The 24,302-nt window shown below is 51.3% G+C and overlaps 2 protein-coding genes across 4 annotated transcripts in view; both read right to left on the bottom strand.

The window, feature by feature from the left end:
* Positions 1-5,002, bottom strand: part of EPB41 (erythrocyte membrane protein band 4.1) — a 97,601-nt gene extending 92,599 nt beyond the window's left edge. The window contains exon 1 of the mRNA XM_074555613.1: positions 4,921-5,002. The gene's annotated coding sequence lies outside the window, so the exon portion shown is untranslated. The remainder of the gene's footprint in view (positions 1-4,920) is intronic.
* A 1,358-nt stretch (positions 5,003-6,360) lies between these two features.
* LOC102063562 (CCN family member 2) lies at positions 6,361-21,138 on the bottom strand. 3 transcript variants are annotated; one of them, XM_074555616.1, is made up of 6 exons: positions 20,416-20,545; positions 14,667-14,793; positions 14,307-14,520; positions 10,119-10,370; positions 8,511-8,719; positions 6,361-8,307 (listed from the first exon to the last, which is right to left on the bottom strand). In XM_074555616.1, exons 3-6 carry the CDS (start codon positions 14,500-14,502, stop codon positions 7,996-7,998), a joined length of 969 nt encoding a protein of 322 aa, XP_074411717.1. In that variant the 5' UTR covers positions 14,503-14,520; positions 14,667-14,793; positions 20,416-20,545; the 3' UTR covers positions 6,361-7,995. The 3 variants fall into 3 exon arrangements, with proteins under 3 accessions (XP_074411717.1, XP_005494232.2, XP_026653350.2); XM_005494175.4 differs by lacking the exon at positions 14,667-14,793 and having other exon boundaries at positions 20,416-21,137; XM_026797549.2 differs by lacking the exons at positions 14,307-14,520; positions 14,667-14,793 and having other exon boundaries at positions 20,416-21,138.
* Positions 21,139-24,302: the final 3,164 nt, after the last annotated feature.

The raw sequence follows: 24,302 nt of genomic DNA, 5'->3' as shown, positions 1-24,302 counted from the left end.
TTTCCCAGGAATGGAAGGAAAAGTCCTGTTTCTCAATCATTTATCCACAAACAACCAGAGAACATTTTAACAGGATTTCTCCTTTTAATTGAATAGCACACAGGGGCTTTATTTGTGTTGGCAAAGGGCTTTGGGGTGAGCAAATGGAGGAGCAAGGGCAGGCCCCATGCCCCAAAACACTTCTCAGAGGCCAGGAAACACATCCAGGTGGAGCCCACAGCCTTACATAGGCCAGGATGGGCCTGGGGTGGCTCCCAGAGCATCAGCATCTTCCCAGAGGGGTTCCCAGCTGCCCCAAATCTCCAGGAAGTTACCACCAGGTTTGACACAGCATAACAAGCCGCCCCGAGTTCCCATCACGCCTCTTCTCCTAAAATCTGCCAACGAGTGGCAGTTTTGGAGCCTTCCTGGAGCCTCAGGGTCTGAGGAGTTGAGATAGCAAAAAGCTGTCCCAACACAGCATTTGTGTCCCGACACAGCATTTGTGTCCCGACACAGGCTGCGAGCTGGGAGCCCAGATGGTGGCTGTGAGCCCTGCTCACGGCGCCCCTTCCTCATCTGGTAGTCCAGGCTTTTCTCAGGGGGGCATCAGGAGGGGACTAGACACAAACCATATTAATTGGATAGACAGAGAGTCCTGCAGCCCTACAAAGCTGTGAGCAGCTGCTCAGAACCTCTTGTGAACCACAAAAATAGAATGGATTAAACACCACAAACACCCTTTTCTTCCCTCTGTGCAAAGAGCTATTTCCCCCACTGTGGTACCAAAGCAAAGTCCAGCCCTGCAGATCAAACCAGGAAGTTTAGTAAACTTTGAGCATGAACAATAGCAGAAGGATTTTCCAGACCTTCAAGCTTGTTTGGCAAATCCCAGATTATGTAAAGCGCTGCTCTGCCATTGTCAGGGAAGCTGTGCCCTGTGCCAGAGCCAGCTGGCACCACATTGCCCACCCAGCACTGCCTGCACCAGCAAGGGCAGCAGGGCCTGTGCAACTCCACGGACTCCTTCTCTGCACTTCCACTGCAGTAGGCACTGCCTTTCATTTTACACCTCATTGTTTTGTGATTAAGCAACTTCCCAGGGCCTCGGTTTTCCAACCCATCCTGCCCAGGTGTTTGGTGGCCTGGTCTAAGACTCTCCTTTGTGTCTACGGGGTGGCTTTACCATGGCTGTGCCCAGAGGTGAAGGATCCTTTCCATGGCTTAACTAATCCTTGGCTTTTCTGCCAATTGATTCATGCCAGAGGGCTGAAGCTCTTATCTCTGTGCACACATCCTCTGGGAAAACAATACAAGAGTCTGAACTCATTCCACATTCAGCACCCAGCTGGAAAAATCCCTGAGGCAGGCAGGATGGTAGCCAGCATCCCTGCTCCCCGCAGGATCCATGTCCCCTGGCAATGGCCTTGCACTAGGTACCGGTGCATTTACCTAATTAGGACTTAATGAAGTAGGGAGATCTATTGTGAGCCTGGCAGGGGAGCAGATGTGCCCCCTGAACCCAGCCATTGACAAGGAAAGCACACTGCTGTCTCCAGGGTGAATCAGCAGGAAAAGCTCAGGCCAGGATGCTCAGCCTTGCAAATTCCAGACCCCAGTGCCTTCTCAGAGCAGGGATGGAAAATGCTCTGGTCATCAGCAGCCTCTAGTGGGGAGAGATGGGCAGCCGTGGTGGCTGCTTTGGCCAGACCCCAGAGCCCCAGCCAGCCCACCCTGGCTGTTCCCACCAGCTCAGAATGGGATTGCATGACAAAGTCCCAATATGAGGGACCCGAACCATCACAGCCTCATTGGGATAACTGCTGTGTGAGACTGCTCATCCGCCAGGTGCTAGTCCCAGGCTAAATAGGGACAACCAACTGCAGCCCTTGCTGGGGAATCCCAGCTCAGAGCTCACACAAATCACTGCATGAAGCAAAACTCATAAAAAGGACAACCAAGACATCCCCCTCCTTCCTGGGCAGCTCAGTGAGAGACACCTCTGGGCTAATGATAGGCAATTCCTCCCCCTTCCCAAATCACATCTCCAGCCACAGCATCCAGCATGGCCAAGAGCCAATTATGACTCTAAACTTCCAGCCACCACAGCCTCAAGCCTCTTCCTGCAGCTGTGAATACAAAGGTGAAACACTGCTTAGCAGAGACAGGACAATTCCTGCCCTCTGGGACAGAGACCACCTGCAACTTGCCTTCCCCTCTGGGGAATAGCTGGGGAGGGAGCTCAGAAAAACCTTGCTATATATTAAACAGTGACATAACTCCAAGGTGCCCTCCTTGGAAAGCAGCTGACGTTTTGCCTTTTCTCTGAGAAATCCTTTCCCCGCCATTGGCTCTGAAAGGACCCTGCCAGCCTGGGGGAAAGTGCGGTGCGGAGCAATGCGGCTGCAGGCAATTCCAGCAGCTGCCAGGCTGCGCGTCAGGAACAGGGAGCCTCATCCCAGCAGCACCGCTGCAGATGAGAAGGCACTTTCTCTCCTCAGCGGGTTTCAAGCCCTCTCAGAAAGGCCTGAAGTTGTTCCTAAGCACGAGGAAAAGCAAAGTGAAGGGATGGGAGGGGCCCACATCCACAGAACATGTTGAGCACAACCATAGGAAGCAGTTTGATGCACAGATCAACTTTTTGCTTCTGCTGATTTGCCGTTATCATCACCAGAAGCAGAAGCAGCATGTGCCCCACTTTGTCAGAGCAACTGAGGGGCTGCCAGCACCACGAGCTGGAGGAGACCCACATCTACACAGGCCCCAGAACTGGGAGAGGAACTGCACTCATGGGGGGATGTGAATTGTTCCGCAAGTTTCAGCTGCCTCCTCTCAGAGACAGGCATGGTGCAGCTGCACCACCACAGGCACAGTGGCCATGAGCAGGACAATGGCTCAGAGGCCAAACACAGAATCTCCATGTCACCCCAACTCTGGTGCAAGTTATTCCCCCACGGAGTAACCAGGTTACTCTGGCAGAAACAGGACTCAAAAGAGACCTGACTCTGGCTCTCTCCTACAGCTGCATTTGTGCTTCCACTAAGCCTCAAAAAGGGAGCACAGGGATGGGAACGTTCTGGGATGCACCTTGCAAGAACCCAACTTTGCTCCTGTGCTCCAGGGCAACTTCTCTCCCAGGAAGCAGCAGAGATTCCCCAACCTTTCCCATACTGGCCGTTTGCTCCAGCTCAGCTGTTCCCACTGCCAGGCAGTGGCAGAGCATGTGTGACACATGACAGCGCCGGGGCCGACGGTGCACCCCAAACCTCAGCCCTGCACACCTCACACAGCCTGAGCTCATGCAGGGCATGTGTGACTGACACCAGCCCCCATGCTGTCGGACCCCTGGCTCAGCCTCACAGCCCCACCACAGCCCCCCCTCTGCTCAAACAAACCACAGCAAGTGCTGGTTCTCCCCATGCGGGAGCCTCGGCGTAAGTCAATCCTCGGGCGAGGAGGCGGCTGCCGGCAGCGCCGAGCCAAGGCACACCCCTCCGTTGCAACACAGCCCTAAAGATAGTCACTGTCCCCCGCTGTCCCCTGCCATCCCACCAGCCGCTCGGACCCGCCACCGGCACAGCCAACGGCACCAACTAACGAGCAGGTTCACCGGAGCAGGTTCACCAGCCTCTCGTCCCACCACGACTGCAGGAGGGCGAAATTCAGGAGAGGAAGAGATTGCAGGAAGCGCCGGGCACGCCGCACACGCCTGCGGTTGCAACATCAGCGCAAAGTGTCCCCGTCGAGGAGGGGACGTGAAGACATCGACTCCCCCAAGGGGGTGGGGAAATCAATGCGAGGCTTCAGCGCGGCCCCGACCGGCGCCGGGGCTGGGATCGACGGCAGGAGCAGCTCCCGCCGCCCCGCAGCTCGGCCACTGCCGCCGGCCCTGGGAACCGTCCGGCGGGCACAGACGGTGTCTCGGGAAAGGATCGCGGCCACCCCGAAGCCACAGGCTGAGCTGCTGCATCTCTGGCACAGCCCCAGCAACACCGAATGCTCCAAGAAACAAAGCTGGACCCAAAGGGCAAAGCAGGAGCTGCCACCTCCCAGGAAGGGACACCAGTGCTGCTGCCGTGACTGTGGGGTGCAGGGGGGACCCCACTCTCCGAGGCTGCACCTGCCTTTGCCCTCCACTGCACCAGAGGAAACAACAGCATGGGGGGAAACATCCCGGGGCTGGCCACTCCCCGTGAGGCAGGGCCCCGTCCATCTCCTGAGCATGAATCCACTGTGGGTGGCCCTCCACCCCACATCCTCCCCTGCAGCCCCATTCAGTCTCTAGGACAGCCCTAGTGCACCCCATTCCCCCCACACCCAGCCTGACCCTACTGGGGATCTCCCCACTCCAGAGCACCTCACTTCCCTTCTGCCCCATAGGCTTCCTGAGAGCGCTGCAGGTGCTTGCCTCGTCTCCTCCATCCCCCGAACATCACCCATTTCTCCACAACCCCCTGCTTCACACCTCAGTCACCGTGGATTCCCCACACCTAGACTGACATCCCCAGCCCCCTCCAAACCCTTGAGCACCCTAAACCACCTCACATCCAGTTTGACCTCTACGGGTGGCCCTGGTTTCCGCAGCCCCAGATCACCCCACATCCAGCCTGATCCCACCGGAGACCCCCTGCTTCATGGCACCCCATGTCCCCTGGCAACCCCTCCACTCCATAAACAGCCTGAGCCCCCATGTGCCCCCACAGCACCACAACTGTTCCTAAAACCCCGCAGCCTACGACCAGACTGACCCACCATGGGTCCCTATAGGGAGCCCCAAATCCTCCAGAACTTGCCTGATCCCTATACCCCCCAAAGCACCCCAGGACTCCCACAGCATCCCCCATAACTTGCCTGACCCCTACAGCCCTCACCCTCCCCTCCAAACCTCTCTCGCCCCATAACAGGCCTGACACCCGAGAAACTTCACCTGCCCCCGCTCACCGGGGCCGCCACTCCGCTCCGCGCTGCCTCCACCTGCACCACCGGCCCCGCCCCCGCCCCTTGACGTCACCACACGAGCCCCGCCCCCTTGGCCGCGCCCACTGGCTGCCGCCCCCGCCCGTCAGAGCGCCGAGGGGGCGAGGCCAGAGCGCGCCGCTGCAGTGGGCGGGGCCTGCAGGTGACGAGCGGGGGGTGGGGCCAAGAGATTCCTCCTGCGCCCCGTGACGTCATAGGTCCAATAAGGAGAAGGTCCCTCCCCCCGGGTTCCCCCTGCGTCATGGCAGAGCCCCAAAGCCCCCCAAACCGGCAGAATCAGGGCTTTTGGAGATATTTTTGCTCATTTTCACTATTTTCCGAAGTTTCCTTAGGGAAAACCCCGTCCTTGCTGGAGGCTGGAGGAGCCGGGGGTGTCCCCATCCTGAGCCCACCGCAGGAGGCTGCAGCGTGGCCGGAGCCCGTGAGGGCGTCAGGGTCACTGCAGCGCCCCCAACCCCGACCCCATCACTGGGGCCACGCCCGGGTTATCGGTGCCGCGCAGGCGGCGGCTGCGGAGATAAGGTGGAACAGGGCCCCCGCGAGGACGGGGACGGAGGCGGCGGCTGGATGAACTCGGTCCCAGCGCCGAGGGCCTCGTTGCTGTCTCCGTTGGCTTGGCGGTGGCGGCCTTGCGATGGCGCTGATGGCCGGGACTGGGCTGCAGTACCCAGCGGGCGCTCCTGGCGGGGGCTACCCGGGGTTACGCTCAGCACCCCAGGGGCACGCCACTGTTCCCTGCTCTGGGGACGGGGTGTCCCCATGGGGAGGTTCCTAGTGCCATCTAATGGTCACCGCCCCGGGGACACTGGCGAGGACCGTGACCGTGTGTCCCTCGCTGCCTCTGCCAGGGCCTTTGCAGCCCTCAGAGGTGCACGGGCCGGAGCCCGCCCCGGGCTCAGAACCTCAACACCCCGCAGCTCAAGCTTGACAGGGGTTTGTTCCCCCTCCCTGGGAGCCCTAAGCCTTCCCCGGTGGGGCTGAAGGTTTGGGAGCAGGAAGAGCCTCTTGGCCCTGCGGAGTGGGAGAGGGGGGAGTCCCTGCTAATGTGATGAGAGGGGGATGAATCCATAAGCTGTTAAGCCACTGCAAAGCCCCTCGCGTTCTGGCCCTGTTATCACTGACTTCTGTTCACATCTGCTCTCAGAGTTATTTTTAATCTGGTATTAAGGACTTGTGGGTCCTTCAGCAGGCAGAGGGGGGCTCTGCCTGTCCCCCCTCCAAGCCGTGGAGGGAGGAGCTGTGTTTTGTGGGCTGCAGAGGTGTCTATGAAACACTTAACATCAATCCTGCTGCTATTTGGGAACAGGAAAAAAAACCCTGTCACTCCTTCTCTTCAGTACCCAGCCATCAACTCTGCAGAAGATCCCAGCACTGGGGAAAGGTCAGCAGAGGAACCAGGCAGGAGCCTCACACAAAGGGATGAGTTCAGAGATATAAAAATAGAGATATTTATTAGCATTGAGTAAAGTGCAGCCTCAGGATGGTTTGAGACTCAGCAACTGTATGAATGGCAGGAGAGAAGCTCAGAGAGGCGTAACAGCCTGAGCAGGGCTGTGCCAACAGGATCCTGGGACTGTACAAAGGCTTTAGAAACAATATCAGATAAATTATTTACAGTTCAAATTGATTACAGGAGGGTGAAGATTCATGAGCTGCTGCAGGCTGAGAGAAAGAACAGAGGCTGGGATGGAACATGGGCCCTGAGCTGGTGTGTCAGCAGTCTGGAAATTCAGGGCAGCAGTTGGGGACAGCTAGGAATGTCCCTTAGCACCAGGCTCTAATTGGGGGTAGGAAGATATGGTCAGGTGAAGTCTTGCTCCTGCATGGCTGGAACAGAAATTCTTCATGTTTTCCAATGGTGATAGGCAAGGATGACTTAAGAACCAGCATCAAGTGCTGTACCTGGATATTTCTGCTTAAAATCAGAAGATTTTTCCACACCTGACAAGACCTTAGCAGTCCCACAAAGCTGCCAACGCGCTGCTGGACACACCACTGGCACTGGCTGCTGGAGGCCTTTCCTGGAGCTAAGGGCTGGCAATGGGGTCCTCTCGGGGCAGAGAGACTCTGCCAAGTCTGTGGCCAGGAGGAAATCCCACTGCTGGTGATACCGGTGCCAACAGCTCCCCATGGCACTGCCCTAGGAACTCCAGATGGGATCTGCTCCATTTACAAATAGGAGGATTTGTCTTGCCAGTACCTTAAAATGGCCAGGGAGACTGGAGCTGAAAAGTGTTCCTCCTACTTACAAACATCCAGAGCAAAGACTCCAGAGCTGAAATAGTTGCAGCCTCACTGTGCATGTGTAAGCTTGTGTGGTCCAGTCCCTCTCCCACCCCAGAGCCATTTCTGACAAGATTAGGAAGAAATTCCTCCCTGTGAGGCTGGTGAGGCCCTGCCACACAGGTTGCCCAGAGAAGCTGTGGCTGCCTCATCCCCATCCCCATCCCTGGAAGTGTCCAAGGCCAGGTTGTACAGGGCTTGGGGCAGCCTGGGTTAGTGGAAGGTGCCCCTATCCATGACAGGGGGTTGAAACAAGATGAGCTTTAAAGTGCCTTTCAACCCAAACCACTCCATGGTTCTATGAAATGTTCATCAAGGCACTAAAAGCTGCTCGGAGCAGCACCTTCAGGGGACACACCTTGGTCTGGCAGCCTGGTCTACCCCCAGTTAATGCTGGAAGAATTCTTGGGGTCTGAATCAGGAATTGTCCTCTGGGCTGGAGACAGGCGGGAGCCACATGATCTTGAACCACTCTCTCTTCTGGCCAGCAGGAATACAGATCAAGTTTGCAGCTCAAGCCTGTTTCTGGTTCCTTCACTGACCTTTGCACACTGTGCATGGGGGTCAGCGGGCTGCAGCAGCTGCGGCCCCTCCCTTGGCTCATTGGGAAAACCACAGGGACCGTTGGTGTGAATGGTGCTGCTGTGGAAGCAGCACTGTGCTGCTCACAGAAGGGGAAGAGGCTGCACTGGCCAGGACACAGCCATGAAAGCACTGCAGAGCCTTCCTGCACACCTCAGATCTGGCAAGACAGGGCTATTGCTGCTCAATCTTGACGTGGTCTCCGATCATCCAACGGTGATATGTGGCCAGGAAGATGTCGTTGTCTCGGGGACAGTCGTAGTGGCAGGAGCACATCTTGATGAACATCATTTTCCTCTGGAAGAAGTCCCCCTCGGGGCAGCGGAACTCCACGTCCACGGTGCTGGTCAGGAACGGGGTGCAGCAGCGCCCGTCCGAGCAGCTGCCGCAGAACCGCGGCCGGTAGGAGCGCGTGCTGGTGCATCCCGAAAACTCAAAGTGGAGGCTCTGGCGCTGCTTTGGGGTCCGCACACACTTCTTCCCCTTCTAGGGAGAGAGCAGATGAATTACCATGGACATGACAGGAAAGATGCATTGAGGCCTGTGCTCAGGCCCCATCACTGGGCAATGGGACACAGAGGAAGTGGAAGCACAGAGTCAGGATCCTGTGAGCCAGGATCATTCCCAAGGCTGTCCCCAGCATTTGGGGTGCTGTGTCCCCTATCCTCCAGCACCATACCTCACCATACCTTGGTTTTCTCCATGGAGAAGTCGCAGGGCCGGACCATGCAGAGCCGAGTCTCCTTCTCCAGGCGGCACTGGGGGTTGTTGTTGGTTACACGGGTGGAGATGCCCATTCCGCAGCTCCGGGAGCACGTGCTCCATTCTGTGGTCTGCATCAGGCAGTTCTCCTGCAGGTTGTTCAGCTCTGGCCTGTGAGCTGGATCCTTCCTGAAAACTGAGCCATGAGGAAGAGACACAAGGCAAGGCTCAGGGCTTTGCACAAAGAATGGCAGCTCCATGGCTGCTCCCAACTCAGTTTAACACTTCAGGAACATCAGCAAAGGTCTGGCCCATCCCATGAGATGCTTGGCCTCTCAGCAGGAAGGGGATGCAGGTGGGCAGGGGCCATTTCCTACATAGCCCGGCTCCAGACAGGTCTGCAGGGATACTTCAGGACACAGCAGCTTTCCCATAGCACCACTGAGGTTTCACTTTGTATTGGGTCGGCTGAGCTGGAGTTGATGTTCCCAGAGCAGCCATTCCAGTGCTGTGCTCTGCAGTGGGAGCTGGAAAGGTGTTGCTAACACACCAGTGTGTTTGGCTACTGCTGGGCAGGGTTGGCACAGCATCAGTGATGTCTCTCCAACTTTCGCATCCTGATCAAGGGGCTGGGAGTGGGTAAGATCCTGGGAGTGGACACAGCTGACCCAAATTCACCACAGGGATATTCTAGACTGTATCAGGTCAGATATAAAAGCTAAGAAAAGGAGGAGAAAAAGGGGGAGGGGGAAATTGCTATTCACAATGTTTGCCTTCTGGTGCAACTGCTCCATGTGCTGAAGTCCTGCTTCCTAGGAAGTGGCTGGACGCCACTTGATGATGGGAAGTAAAGAATAAATCTATTCTTTTTCTCTTTGCTTGTGCACATGCAAACTTTCACTTTTCCTTTCATAAACTGCCTTATCTCAACCTACAAGTCACTTTCCATTTATTTTTCTCCCCTGTTGTATTGCACTAAATAGTTATTTAGTTGTTTGCACTGGGTGTTTGGTGATTTGCACTGTTCACATGATTTGTATCCTATGACCACACAGTCTTCTTCTTCCCTACCCCAGTGTCAGCCCTGGTGGTCTCTTCCTTTCCCTCATTTAGTGTCCCCTCACTGGTATCCCATTGGCCGTGGTCCTCTTCCTCCACCCTCATTCCCTGGGTATAAAAGTCTCCCGCCATCAGACAACACCCTCTTTCCCATCTTGGGGGTTGCCTGAGTCTGAGGTGTGTCCTCCAAGTCAATAAGCAGAGGACATTCGTCCCCACGTGGAGAAGAGCACTTCCAATCTTTTGCTTTCATCCATATAAGCTCATGTGGGCTAAGGTCCGTAGCTAGCTGGATTGGACCCAAACAGCCTGTCCAGACATGGTTCTGACACTCCCCCTTGTCCAGCTGGGAAGGCGAGTGATAGAGCAGCTGGGTGGGCTGGACCTAGTGTTTACCTCTGGAACCCAACACTTGGTACTCACCCCCATCATGATGATGCACAAAGCCACCCCCAGCCGCAAACCAGTCAGTGCTCCAAATCCACCCCTCTTCCCCAGCAAACAGCTCCCAGCCCCATCCCACGCGCCCCACTGACCTGCTGTGGCTGCTCCTAAGGGGTTATCCTCGCTGCCCTCCTCACACACCCACTCCTCACAGCACTTGTTGTGGAACTTCACCCTGCGGGGCGCGGGGCACTCTGGGGACGGCAGGCGCAGGTCATCGGCGCAGAGCGGGACGCAGCCGATGGCCCCGTCCATGCAGATGCACTGCAGCTTGCACGTGGGCTGGAAGCTCTCCCCATTGAGGTAGATCTTGCCCAGCAGGTCACACGTCGCACCCTCACGAGCTGGGGCAGGAAGAGGAGGAGAAGGAGGAGTAAGCAGAAGGCTGAAACCCTGTCTTCGGGACACAGTGCTCTCCTGAGGAGGGACAGAGCCCATCCTCCCCTGCTTTGCCATCCCAGTGCTGGATATGTCGTATTTGCCTCCCTGGACCCAAGGCTATTCATGACACTGATTTTTCAGAAGTGCTGGTCCTCCCAAAATTCTCTAGAAAAATTTCTTTTCCACTTGGATGAACTACTAAGTATGATTTTGTCTTTGGTGCCTGTAAAGAGCCTGTTTCTCTGTCAGAGTTCTTCTCAACCAGCTCAGAGTGACAGGTCAGTGGTGCTGTGCAAGACATTCCTGACACGGCATGTGAGCATGGCTGTACTCCTCAGTACTCCTGGGATACCAATAGGCAACGCTCTTCTAAGAACGGCTGGTTCCCCCATGCAAATGGTACCTACAAATGAAAATGACACTTTGGGCTGATGACCTTTTTGGCCCCTCTATGATGCACAAATCTCTTCCTCCTTCCAGCCCCAATTTTTTCCAGTTCTCTCCTTTCTGATCTCTGGATCTTTCATCTCCAGACCTCCTACCACTCTCTGCCTCTTTCCCAATAAAACTTAAATGGGCAAAAAAAGGGAAACAATATCTGACACAGAGCAGGAACCTTTACTCTGCAGGCACAACACTACTCCCAAGTTCTTATGACTGCATTAGCCAGAACTTTCCCACTGGAAGCTTTGCAGGAGAAATCTCTTAGCTGATTAAGATCAAGAATGTTTTCAAGAAGAACCAACTGAACCATTTGACATGAAAGATTTCCTTTATGATCAACCAAAATACTCATGGGATAGTATCCACAGAGGGAAGCATTAAGCATTTTGCTCTGGTAATTATTTTGATACTATGAAGATGAAATATTTTGATAGAATGGAAAGGGAAAGTTTTGGCACAGCCAAATAAGTATTCTAAATAAGTCATGGAAAATTTTGAGGTTTTAAAAAAACTAGTTATATATATTTTTTAAAAAAACTTATATATATATAAAAGTATATATATATACTTATATATATATATACATATACTTATATATATATAAGTATATATACTTATATGTATATAAGTATATATATACTTATATGTATATATACACTTTATATATACTTTTTTAATATATATTTTTTTAAAATTTTTTTTTTTCTCAGCCTGAAATTAAATGTTGAAATCTCAGAGTTTTCACAAGTCAGAAATCTTGATTTTGGACAGTTTTCAGCAGCTGCTGTTTTCTGCAATCCTGAATCTTTAAAAAATCCATGCAAACCTCTATGGGGAAATTACCAAAAGGAAGGATTTTTGACTGCTTGTGGAGACTTCCCAGAAAACCTGATCTGTTTTCCCCTAAGTCCTGCTCGCCCAGGGACACTGTTTCGGATACAAAGTGTTTGAATCAAACAAGGAGTAAGAATCTCTTTCCATCCCATCCCTATCCCTCGAGGGGACACAAATCCTTCTGGACTGTTCCTATCAAGACCTGCATGTCATCTTGCTACTCTTTACAATTTCATTGGGATAAAAATACTCCTGTGCTCCAACTTTGACATTTCAAAATCCTCACTTTTTCCATCAAAGTGGAAGCCATCCATCCACCCTCCCTCTATACAACCATTCATACTTATTTTTAAACACACTCTTCCATCTCAGTGAGCAGATCATGCCGTTCCCTCTCCTCCCTCCCCTCCCAAAGAACAGCAGCCTGCTCCAGGGGTTGATTTTGTTTTCCAAACTCAATCCCTCTGTTGTGCCCTTCATTGCCCTCCCTTTCCCTCTGACCTGGTCCCATTAAGGCTCTGAAGAGACAGCACCCATTAAGTGTTCCAGCTCTTTATTCCCCAGCTCTGCCTGGCACCACCCACACCCAAACACCAAGCCCAGCTAAGGAGACTCTTTGTCCTTTTCCTCAGGGGATGTGGCATCGCTGAAAGAGCTGCTCTGTGAAGCTCTACCAGCTCCCTGCACCCCCTATCACCTGCAGGACCCCTACTTTAGAGTTACTACAGGACCCTGTCTACCATTCTAGTACTCCGAGGTCTCTGCAGGAAGGAAAGGATTCCTCTGAAATATGTGGAATGTGATAAAATTACACAAATATAAAATAAGCTTCCCTCTGATGGTTCCCTTCCCATCTCTCCCAATACAGCCTACAGGTCTCAACTGAGACACTTTTCTCTTGACGCCTCAGCTCCTTTCTCCTTCTAGCACATCTGCTTATTTGGATAAATTTAAGTCAAAACATTGATCCTTCCTTTCCTCTGACTCACTCCTCCAGCTTCCTTCAGTGCCTCCAAAATCTTCCAACAGATCCATGTGGACATCATAAAAACATCACCCAAGGATATTATGGCCCAAATCCTCAGCCCATTTTAGAAATAAATCCTGGCCTGTGTTCACTGCAGTTTTTGCTGTGAAAAGCCTAATTTCTTATTTAAAACCAGGAAGGATAGTTGTGTCTGCAAGTCTGATTTCCTCCACAGCAGGATCTGGGACTCTCACTCCAAATGTTTGGATCAAACCTGGATGTCTGGTGAATACAAAGCACCTTTATTAGAATGATTTCAAGGCTTCATGGAGAGATTTTGAAATGGTGTCTCCCACAGTCCTGAGGAAATTGTTCCTGTGATTTTGCTACCTTTCCTCCACAAACAGACACCTCATTCCCATTTGGAATGAGGCAGCATGCAGCTCACACCTGCTGGATGTCATCACACCTGTGTTTGCCTTACTACGCTTCCATCCTCAGCTCTCAGGTGTTTCAATGTCTGCAGAAAGTACCAGGAGCTCCAAAAATCCATGGCTTCCAAAAATTCCCCAAACTGGGGAATGAAAATGAAGCAACTTGTAAAAACTTCTTGGAGGACGAAACACCAACAAGTTAGACTCAGTTAGACAAGGGCTGGGGATAAATGGGGTATTGAGAAGAAATTCTTCCCTGTGAGGCTGTTGAGGTCCTGGCACAGGGTGCCCAGAGCAGCTGTGGCTGCCCCAGTCCTGGAAGTGTCCAAGGCCAGGTTGGATAAGGCTTGGAGCAAACTGAGACAGTGGAAGGTGTCCCCACCCATGGCAGGGGGTGGCTCAAGAAGAGCTTTAAGATCCTTTCCAAGCTAAACTGTTCCATGATATTATGATTCTGTCTCAGGTTGGTGCTGGATCATTTCCAGAGACATCCAGTGCTGTGGCCAAACATTTCCCTAAGTACTCACATAAACTGCCAACTCCTAGGTCTTCCTGACTATTCTGAAAAGCTTGCATTTAAGAAAAAAAAATGTTGGCTCCTGTCAGAGATGGGACAGGAGTCTTGTTTTTAAACAAAGACCAGGAGGTTGCAGAAATACTTTATTTTCCTCTAGACCAAAATAATTTCTGCTTGCTTCAGAAGGAACTACTGAAAAAAAAATTTGTTTTTTCTTTTCTAGCTGAAAAGAGGTGTCGGAGAGAAAGCAGTTTCTGCATTTGCATTACCTGGCTCTGGAATTCTCATGTTCCACAGAGACACAATGTGGTGAAGGAGCTATTCAGCTCTTCCCACCCACATGCTATGGCCAGAAATACACTTTGCCTCTTGCACAGAAGCAGCCAAGTGCAGAACACCCATCCCTGGCACAAGGTAGAGGGATTTAGGGTAGGATATTCCAAGGAAAGTACTTTCAGTAAGAGCTCAGACTGCTGATATATGCCCAAAGGGTACAGGATGTCCCCTGAGGATGTCACACGACACAGGAGTGGCCCACAGCCCCACTCATGCCTCGCTGGAGCTGTGAGACACCAGCTGTGTGTGTGCCAGGGGATCTGATGTTCCCAGGCTGGCACTGCATGAAGCGCCAGGGAAATTCTGATGGGTGTTCTGGGGAGGCGCCACGGAAAAAACACACAAGGACAGAACCTGCAGCTCTCACCTAAGCAGATCCCACTGCCTCTGTGGATTTTTGAGAAGTCACAGTAGAGTCCCTTGTGATGGTCACAGGGCCTGTGCAAGGAGCAGAGCTCGCCCAGCTGCTGGGCACACACCTTGCAGCAGCCACAGGCATCCCACACGTGGCTGGTACCCGCAGGGCACGGCAGAGCTTGGGAGGGACACTGGCATGGGAACATGCAGGCCTGTGGTTCTACCTGGAAGGCAAAAAGCCATGGAGAGAATGAGTCTATTGCAAGGCAGCTGGACAGGGAGAGGAAAAATATGTCTCTGCTGAAAGCACAGATACCCCAGAAGCGAAGGGGACCAGCCAGAGGGGTGTATGCAGCTCCCAAGTACTCACAGGACTCAGGTTTTCCTCATCCCTATTTCATCTGGAGCTCAAGGGGAAAAAAAAAAGTCTCTTGGAAGCAGATCCAAACCAAACAGGACAAGCAGTAGCTCAGAGTCCCCAGCACAGCTCACCCTCTCTGGAAGCAATAAAGTAGTAATCATTAACAGCAAGGAATTCCAGCTTTTACACAGGACAACCATCAAAGCCTCTGTACCAGCATCAGATCGAATGGAAGCTGAATAAGCAATGTGCACAGCAACAGGACTTGCCCAAAGCCAGGCAGTGGGACTGTGGGGATGCTGAAAACCAGCCCAGAAGCTTGAAAGTTTCATTTTGTCCCCTGCATCTCACACTTTCTTATGACATGTGCCCTCTCCATTTTCCAAGGAACACAGCATAACCAACCTTCCTTGGTGTTGGGAATTTAGCTGCTAGAGAATGGAAAATTACAAAGCTGTGGCTAATTCCAAGTCCTGCACCTGCAAGATAGTGTGTCCTTGGGCATAGCTGTAGTATGATAACAAATAGTGAAAGAGACATGAGAAAAGAGAGATGTAACCCCTGAGGAATGGGGAAGAGCTGATGTTGTGGTGTGGCCAATGGATGGTGTAAATTACAGAATATTCATGAGCTTATTGTTCGCTGTATAAGTGTCTGATGCTCTCTTCAATAAACGGAACTTGCTTATCACTCATATTGAGTGTCTGAGTCTCCCCTCACCAACAAATGGCTCATCCCCAACAAAGGCCTCTATTCTGCAACACCTTGGGACCTTGTGAGTGCACAGATGCTCCCCTTTGGCAGCACTTCACTGGGCAGCCCTTGAACCCACCCTTGGCTTCATGACACTTCAGATACCCAAACAGAGACCAGCTGAAGTAGGATTACCTGCTCTGGAAAACCCAGATGGGTCCAGCATCCCAGTCACTGAGTGTGTGCCATCCCTGTCCTGCATTAGCTCGGAGCAGGAACACCAGCTCAGCCCTGGCTGTGCCCAGATTTGGGCAAGATGTAACAACCTGACTGTGAACAGTGCAGAATGTGTGGTCTCTAGAGATCCTCTGAAACCTCCTCAGAAACATCAGTGCCAGCTGCTGCCTGGTTTACTGTTCAGATCCTACCCATCCAAATTCCCCCTTGCCCTGCTCCGTGCACCACTCCACTATTATGGACATAGCTCAGCTCCCACAACCCTGGCACATGGACGATGCCACCAAAACACTCTGGGATCCTGCACTGCTATGAACAGGGTGGAGAGGGAAGCATACAATGAGGCAGATCCCTCACACCTCTGCTGTCACCCCAGGAGAGCAGCAGCTGAGCTGGTAATAGCCTTGAGGGCAGCAGGGAAGAGCACACACACCTGGAACAAGTCAAAAAATATATCTTGTTATGGCTCTGTTTGCACTTTTCAGATCCCATCCAGCCCTCACTTGTTAAATAGCTTCCTTGAATATTGTGTCTGTCACCAATCAGAGTAGGAAAAATTTTCCAGCTATTTTTACTGTTGCTCTGACTTTAGGTCATGTGGGGTCAGAATGTGCAACCTTCTTTGTACAGCTGTGTCACCAACACAGCACTGTGGGACTGGGATTGGGCTAAATATTCCCTCAAAGTCATGGAATATCTCAAGTTGGGAGGGACCCACAAGGATCATGGAGTCCAGCCCTGTCCCTGCACAGACACCCCAGCAATCCCACCCTGTGCCTGAGAGTGTTGTCCAAAGGCTCCTGGAGCTCTGGCAGCCTCGGGGCCGTGCCCATTCCCTGGGGAGCCTGGGCAGTGCCAGCACCCTCGGGGGGCAGAACCTTTCCTGATATCCATCTAAAGCACTCCTGAAAGAGCTCTAGCCATTCCCTCTGGTGGTCCCAAGGGGTGAGTGTTTCCAGAGCCTCCCTGCTCAGCAGGAATCAGCATAATTCTCCTGGATAACTCCTAGCACTAAGTACTTTGGAAACAAGCCTCTCCAGCCTGCAGCCCAGCTGTTCCCAGCTGACTGCACAGGAGCCACTCACCAGAACCTGGCATGTCCCAGGAATCAATTCCCAACTGCTGAAGTGCATCAAAAGAACTAAAAATACAGAAATCTTCCCTACTTTTTTCCAGCTCCAGCTGCTGGAGATGCCAAGCAGCATGTTATTTAGTCCCAGATGAGTTGGAGTGGGTGTGTGAGACCGCACAAGAGACAAAGCATTCCTAATGTGGGATCTATATTAAGATGTAATCCACACACTTAAGAAAAAATAATGATAACAAGCATTTTCCAATGCAGTGTCAGCCACAGGCCATAGAAACACTCCCAAAATAGTTCTCCTGCTGAAATGCAAACCAAATAAAGCTCTTTGGGGATAAGAGAATGCAACAGCTTTAAACCCAACTGAGTTGTCTCACCCCTGGAAATGTCCAAGACCAGGTTGGACAGGGCTTGGAGCCACCTGGTCTAGTGGAAGGTGTCCCTGCCCATGACAAGGGGATAGAACTGGATGATCTTCAAGATCCCTTCCAATGCAAACCAGTCCATGATTCTACAATTCTGTGGTTTTTTCCCCACCCTCATTAATCATTGCTGGCACTAGTTATTTCCTTAATAACTCACCCATATAAACCAGCCCACCTGGTTTTACCTTCTGTTCACAGCAGCCTCACTTCCTCATTGTATCATAGCTGCTTTTCAGCAGGAGAACATCTGGATTCAGATCTCTGTTGCATCAGAGACCAGCTGGTGACCCTGCACCCACCTATGCTGTACCCCAGCTCCCCCAGCATCAGCTCAAAAGCTCAATTCATCATGGTTTTCAGGACCCTTCTAAATACTCCCAGATGCTCCCACCAGTTGGCTCGGATGTGTCTCCCTCCATTGCCCAGGAGGTGTTGGGGCTCCTGTTTGCTGGTTTTATTGCTGAGCAAAGTCAGCCCAAGCTATTTATAATTCCTGCTGCTCGCCAAGGCCTGGAAGAGGAGGGAATGAGCTGGAATGGGGTTTAACTCACACATACCCAACAGCCAGAGCACTGAAACACTGCCTGGCCAGGGAGACTCTCAAGTGGGAAAAAGTCAATGTTCAAGCAACTTCCTTGAGCCCTCCATTACTGAATTTTCTTTCAGAGAGGGTGAATAGCGGATTATATTGGTTTTGCATGGAGCACCCTTCATCCTGCATTCTTTCCAAGGGCTGCTTCTCGTTCTTCTGCCCAAAGTTCTACCCTAGAACTGCCCCAAAGAGCTCCATAAACCGTTCCCAAGAACTGCCAGGATTGGAATTCAGGGTTTTGTTGCAGACCCAAAGGTAACACAAAGCCCAATATTTCCACATAACCTGCCACTGACCTGCGTCCAGAGGGATTCAACTCAGAGAATATTTCATTTTCTTCCATCTATGTCACTGTCAAGTAAGAAATGACACAGACTCACCAGAAGGCTGGTTTGCACAGCACCTCACTTCACTTTGAATTCTCTCTTTTTATACACTGTTCCAGTACAGATAGACCAGATTGGTCAATAATCAACACATTTCACCTGATAGGTGTTTTGTTATAAACAATCATTGAGAAAAACATGAAAACAGAGAGTGTGTATCTTCAGCTCCCTAAAGTCTCACAAGCCAGTTCTGGGAAAACTTATCTAGTTTTCTTACTCTCTGACCAGGCTGGTACATCCATGCCTCTGCAGAAAGGGTTGCCCCAGAACTCACTTCTGCCTTCACTGGGCATACTCTTGACTTCAATTCACGACAACTTTGACCTGGCTTCTCTTGAGGTTTGCAGGGCATTTCTGTGAACTCTGACAGCAGCAGAACAGAACCAGAGATCAAGGCCATGGATTTAAGAGGTTTTAAAGCCTGGAATGTTGGCTCTTCTGGCTTTTCTGACAGCTCTTGCATCCATCACAAACACTGTGTGTGAAGCTATGGGACCTCCAGGACCCCTGAGTGATGGCCAAGCCACAGCAGAAGTGCCAACACTCAGAGCAGAGGATTCCCCTGCTCTGCTCCATTGTGTTCTCCACCTCTGACTCCCTGAAGCTGTCTGCTCAGCTGACAAGCCAGAACAAGCTCCCTCCCAACTACCAAAATCAAACCCAGTTACCTGCAGGTAAGAAAAACTGAGAACGTTCTTTCTGCTTCATATTTACATAAAACCTCTTCCCCTGCACCTTTTGGAAGGCATGAGTGCTGCAACGTGAGCTCCCACCACTGCAGCAGGTTCGTGTCACCATCTGGATTTCTCATTCCTGACCAATGTCTACAGGAGCCCAAGAAACCAGCTAGGGGAGCCAAACCAAAGAGGATGTTTTAAAATATGTTTGGGCTCATTTTAATCCCACTGCGCTCAGAGGGCAGGAAAAGGTGAATTTTGAGCTGAGCTGGGTGTTTGCAAAGAGCTTTGGGAGCCAGGGGTTAATGCTGCAAGGCAGAGGTGATGTAATAAACACTCAGCTGGTTCTTTTAGTGCTCCAAGACTAAGCAGCCAAAACACAGCTATTCATCCTCCGAACTCCAAATGACTGTGGATAACCTTTGCTCTCTCTCCATCTCAGGCTCTAAAGATGCCTTCCTACAGCTGCTGCAGCACGTGTAACAGCTCCTTTGGAGAGACAAGAACCAGGGACCCCCTTCACAGACAGGGCACAGGGATACAGACACCTGCCCAGGATGAGCCTCAACACAACTCACAGTAATCCTGGAGCTACTCCCACCTCTGAACAACACAGAAGAGAGATTCAGGAGTAACAGCTCTCATTTTTTGCCTTAATCCACAAAGCATCACAGAATCATTAAGGTTGGAAAAGACATCAAAGGTCACTGAATCCAACCTAATGCTTAAAGAAAGTCAAAACTCACATTTCTGAGCATTTGACATTGAGGTTTAGGGAAAATCACCTGTCTCAGAGTGGTAACCAAGAGTCACAGTGGTGGGATTACTTGTTATGGTTTATATGAGCTACATGGTGCTGCCACATCTGAGCCAGAGTAAGAATCAGGATGCCCACCCTAAATGGCAGCTGTTTCCCTTAGACTGCAGCCCAGTTCGCATTCTTGGCAGGAAAAGGGCTGGCACACACTAAGTACTGCTAGGAGCAATCCAACAGAGCTCCCCAACCAGGAACTGAGCACCTCTCTCACCTCAAAGAGCCCTGCAAGGGGCTCTGTGAACCCAGTTTCACTGAGCCAAAAAGCACTTACAGCAATTTATTGATGGCAGTGACGTTCCTGATGCTGCTGACATGAGAACAGCACTCAAATGTCCACAGAGGAATCAGCTGTTCTCTCAAGAACTTGTATTAACAGGAAAACAGGCAGAAATCCTGCTCCAGAGATGATGCAGTCTAATTTTCCCCTTGGGATCACTGCTTTTGGGAGAACATGGGTGGATTCAGTGACAGCTGGGGAAGAGTGGTGATGGGAGGGAATTGGGATATGAAACTGTTACTCTTTGCAATTACAAACTCACTGCCTTCCCCTCTCTCTGCTCTCTTCTCCCACTTCTAGACCAAGGCCGATTTCTGGCTTCCAGGAGTAGGAGGAAACAAAACCCCTTCCCAAGTGCCAGGAGCTCTGAGAGCCGCGGATGCCACGGGGCAGCCCCCAGTGTGGTTCAGGTACCCAGCACGTTTGCATCGCTCTGCTCCCAGCCCGGCTCCCCCCTCGGGAACCCGGGGGCAGCTGCCAGCCGGGAAGGGTCTCTCAGCCCAAAGCCCTCGCATGCATGGAAGCAAGAAGCTGCATTGCCCAGCAGAGCTGCTGCAGGGCCGTACGTACCCAGGCAGGGGCGAGGAGGAGCAGGAGCAGGACCCGCGGCACTGTCCCCAAGCTGCCCGGCATCCCGAGCGCTGCGAAGGGCAGGGATCCAGACTGCCGGCCACCCCCGCCCTCTCCTGCGGAGTTTCCCGTCTCTCTGGAGCAAGTTACGCATCAGCTTCTCTTTACATATCCTCTGGAAGGGGCGGGCCCCGCGCTGAGTGGCAGGCTGGAACGGAGCCCAAAAGGGTGCAACAAAAAATGCCCAAATTCAGGGAACGCGAGTGTGTTCCTGCGGCTCCAGCCGTTCGGGGCTGCCACCGCTGCCTGCAGCTTGGTTACTTTCCAAGTGGGGAAATCAAACCCCAGTAAAAGCAGCATTATTATTTTTAAATTTTTCCTCTTTCTACCTCCGATTATGAAGCTTGGCACAGCTTTCCTGACACAGACCCCCTCTTTCCTTTTTGGCTGCAAGGGCTGAGGAGTGATGAAACAGAGATTTGTGGTGCTCAGAGTCTGAGCAGGAGGGAGGGATGGGTAGTTTGGTGCTGTCAGGTCACATCTGGCTGTGCATCACCTGTCAGCTCCGGGGAATGAAAGTTTCGTGATTAGAACTCCTGCATGAGAGCTGCCTATTTTATAAGGCAATGAAAAGCTCCTGGATGAAAGTTTTTCATAAAGGGCAGAGGTTCTCCAAAGTGCTTTGGGATGGATGCAGGATCACACACATCTTTATTTGGGGTCATGATCCTTTCTGTTTGCTGCTGAAATACAGCACCAGGCTTGTACACAGCCAGCACGGCAGACCTTTAGAACATGAAAGCTGTTTTTTGTAGTAAGGAGTCGTTTTGTTTATGCCTGAAGAGCAATCAGAGCACTGCCACGGAAGGAGGAGTGCAGCAGAGGGCACTCTTAGTCCTTGCTGGCCAGGGTGGGACAGAGCAGTCAGATTTTGGACAGGAGCCTCTGTACATATGGAGTGACTTGAGAAAGATGGAGCCTTTCCTTAGGGTCAGGAAGCTTTCCTGGGGAGACGTGCTACAAGGGATGGTACCTTCTTTGGGCCAATACAAAGCTGGGCCGGGAGCCCAGGCGCTGTGCAATGCAGCCCCAGCATATCCCTGTCCCAGCTGAGTGCTGGGAAACAAGAGAGAAGATGGAAATAAACACAGGGAATATGTAGTGGGTTATTTAAATTCAGCCTCTTTCCTTCCTGCCTCCAAGGTAGGGCAGTTTACCTGGGAATCAAGCCCTGCAATTCATCCAGGTCCGTTCAGGTTCCTGTGCAATACCAGATCAGCATCCACGCTCCCTGTGTGTCCACCACTATAAACAGAAAACTCTGATTCTTAATTTATTAGCATTTGGAAATCCCCTTGGGTCTGGGGCTGGAAAGCATTAGCAAAGTGCAAACCACCCCAGATGCAGCTTCTCCTCTTCCATGAGATGGGGGATTTCACAATCATGTCCATGACAGCCACCTCTGCTTGTGGCACACCAGATGATTATGTCTGCACACAAAAGATTTCAGGTTCTGGAGACGCCATAAACATCCACTGCCTTCAGGAACTTAGGAGCTCCAGGCAGTCTGGCTGGAGATACATTCCTTCTCCTTTTGGAGGGCCTGAACTATGTTGTCACCTAAAATTAGCTGCTCACATTTCCCAGGACATTCTCCTGATGCTTGTAAACAAGACAGGGATAAAGTGCTGCACACTTCTGGTCTCATTTTCTCACACGGCAAGAATATAAACCCCAGCTGAATTCTGACCCCTCCAGGGCCCCTGAAGATGGGAAGATGGCATATTTGTGGCTTTTTAAAAGGACAGTGTGTTATGTGTTACTCAATCCATTCCTCCTTCTGCTAGAATAAGACATCTCCCTTTGTGCATTGACAGGACAAGGAGGAATGGCTTTAAGCTATAAGAGGCCAGGTTTAGATTAGGTATTAGGAAGAAATCCTTCACTGTGAGGCTGGTGAGGCCCTGGCACAGGTTGCCCAGAGAAGCTGTGGTTGCTCTATCCCTGGAAGTGTTCAAGACCAGGTTGGACGGGGCTTGGAGCACACTGGGACAGTGGAAGGTGTCCCTGCCCATGGCACGGGGTGGGACTGGATGAGCTTAAAGTTCCCTTCGAACCCAAACCATTCCATCATTCTCTGATTGTATAAGAAGCAGCAGCTGCACCTCAAACTGCAATCTTCCAAATTCTGCTTTAACATAAACTTGCTGTGTGACCTCAGATAACTGTTCAGCCAAAATCCCAACATCACTCACTTATCAGGAGTTCTGTGGGGAATATTCAGCAGTAAGCCAGCATTATGATGGCTGATTAAGTTTTCAACCTACAACAAAAGTAAAGAATAATTCGATGATAAATCATCCTTTCCAAGCTTCTCATCATCATCATCCACCTGAATGCTTCCACCTTCCCAGGGCAGTAAAACGTACCAAGTTCAGTCCTGTTCATCCTTCAAGCTGCCTCTTGGATTATAGGAGCAGGATGTGAAGAAGTATCAGCTGGAGATCCCTTGATTTTGGGAGCTCACTCCACCCCTTGTGCAAGATTTTCGTAGGCACTGGGAGAAACAAAACTACCCTTCATGCTAGAACTGAGCTGCTAACCCCACTGGACATGCCAAGAGGTAAAAGAAGAACATGATGGTTGAGTGGCTCAGAATGATCAAAGGCAGGAAGCACCCAAATTAACACCAATTTTTATTTCTTCCTTTTGCCTGAGCTGCCTCAAATGAAGCAATAAAGATGTCAACCCTGCTTAAAATCTCCCCCAAGCAAAGAATAGTGGGTGTTTAACACACCTTGTTACACTCTTCTGGGTTCAGCCACCATGCCCACCAGCAGCTTCTCTGGATTTATAGTTATTTGAAAAACAGATATTTAAATAATTGTTAAAAATCTTGTCATGCCAAAGAATAAAATGAAATGAAGGCAAGCATACACACAGTCTTTTGTCTCAGCAGGATCTCTCCCCATGTCCCTCTGCCTGCAGAAGCCAAAATAAAAGCTGCTGCAAGCAGCATGGTACAGAGAATTGTGTTCACCCAGTTCTCAGTGACTTCAGAACTGTCTCCTGTCCCAGAGCTGCTTGGTCACCCCCAGAACACACTGGTGGCCTCTGGAGCCTTGCAGCAGGTTTGTGTTCTCACAGCAAAAGTTACCTCTGGGGTGGATGACAGGTCCTCATTCCCATTTGGGACTCCTTCGACTTGATGATATAAAACTCTTTTAAGCTGACGACACCAAACACAAACCAGGCCCAGCAGAGATGGTGAGATCCATCCTACTCAATGGTCGGAAACACGGTTCCATTTCCTTGGTCATTACCCAACTAGTGCTGCCCGCTTGATCCATCCTGCTCCCACACTCAGCTGGTCACAAGTGCCAGATCCAGGGCCATGGAGGAGTCCCTTCCCTGCTTTTTGTGCCAGTCTGAGGATACAGTGCAATTTTTAAGTTGGGCTAGGCCTTTTCACTTCTCTCCTGCTGGTATAGGGCTACGGGACTCTGCCACTGGTGTTTTCTCCATCTGTGGTTTATTACTTGTAACAGAACAAAACCCACCAATGTCTCTCAAGGGTCTGTGTTTGCTGCAAGGCTGGGAAGGAGTTCTGCTGGTCTGTGTGTCTTGGGGCAAGACAGATAAACAGCCCTGGATATTTTTGGGGCTCAACATGGTTCCCAGAGAACTGACAGCTGAGAAGGGCTCTTCCAGAGCTGAGTTTAAGTTAGTACTAATTCAGTGTGTCTAGAAGGATATTTAGGGTCAGATCCATGCTGTGTAATTGAGAAGAATTAATTAAGGCATCTCCATTTGTAGTCTAATCTCTCTAGGCTCCCTTTAATACATGAAGAAGAGCTGGAGCTCCTGAACAGCCTTCTGAGATTGCT

The sequence above is a fragment of the Zonotrichia albicollis genome, chromosome 20 (assembly GCF_047830755.1).
Source record: "Zonotrichia albicollis isolate bZonAlb1 chromosome 20, bZonAlb1.hap1, whole genome shotgun sequence".
Lineage (NCBI taxonomy): Eukaryota > Metazoa > Chordata > Aves > Passeriformes > Passerellidae > Zonotrichia > Zonotrichia albicollis.
The sequence above is the reverse complement of the archived record's forward strand: the minus strand, read 5'-3'. Positions and strand labels throughout refer to the sequence as shown.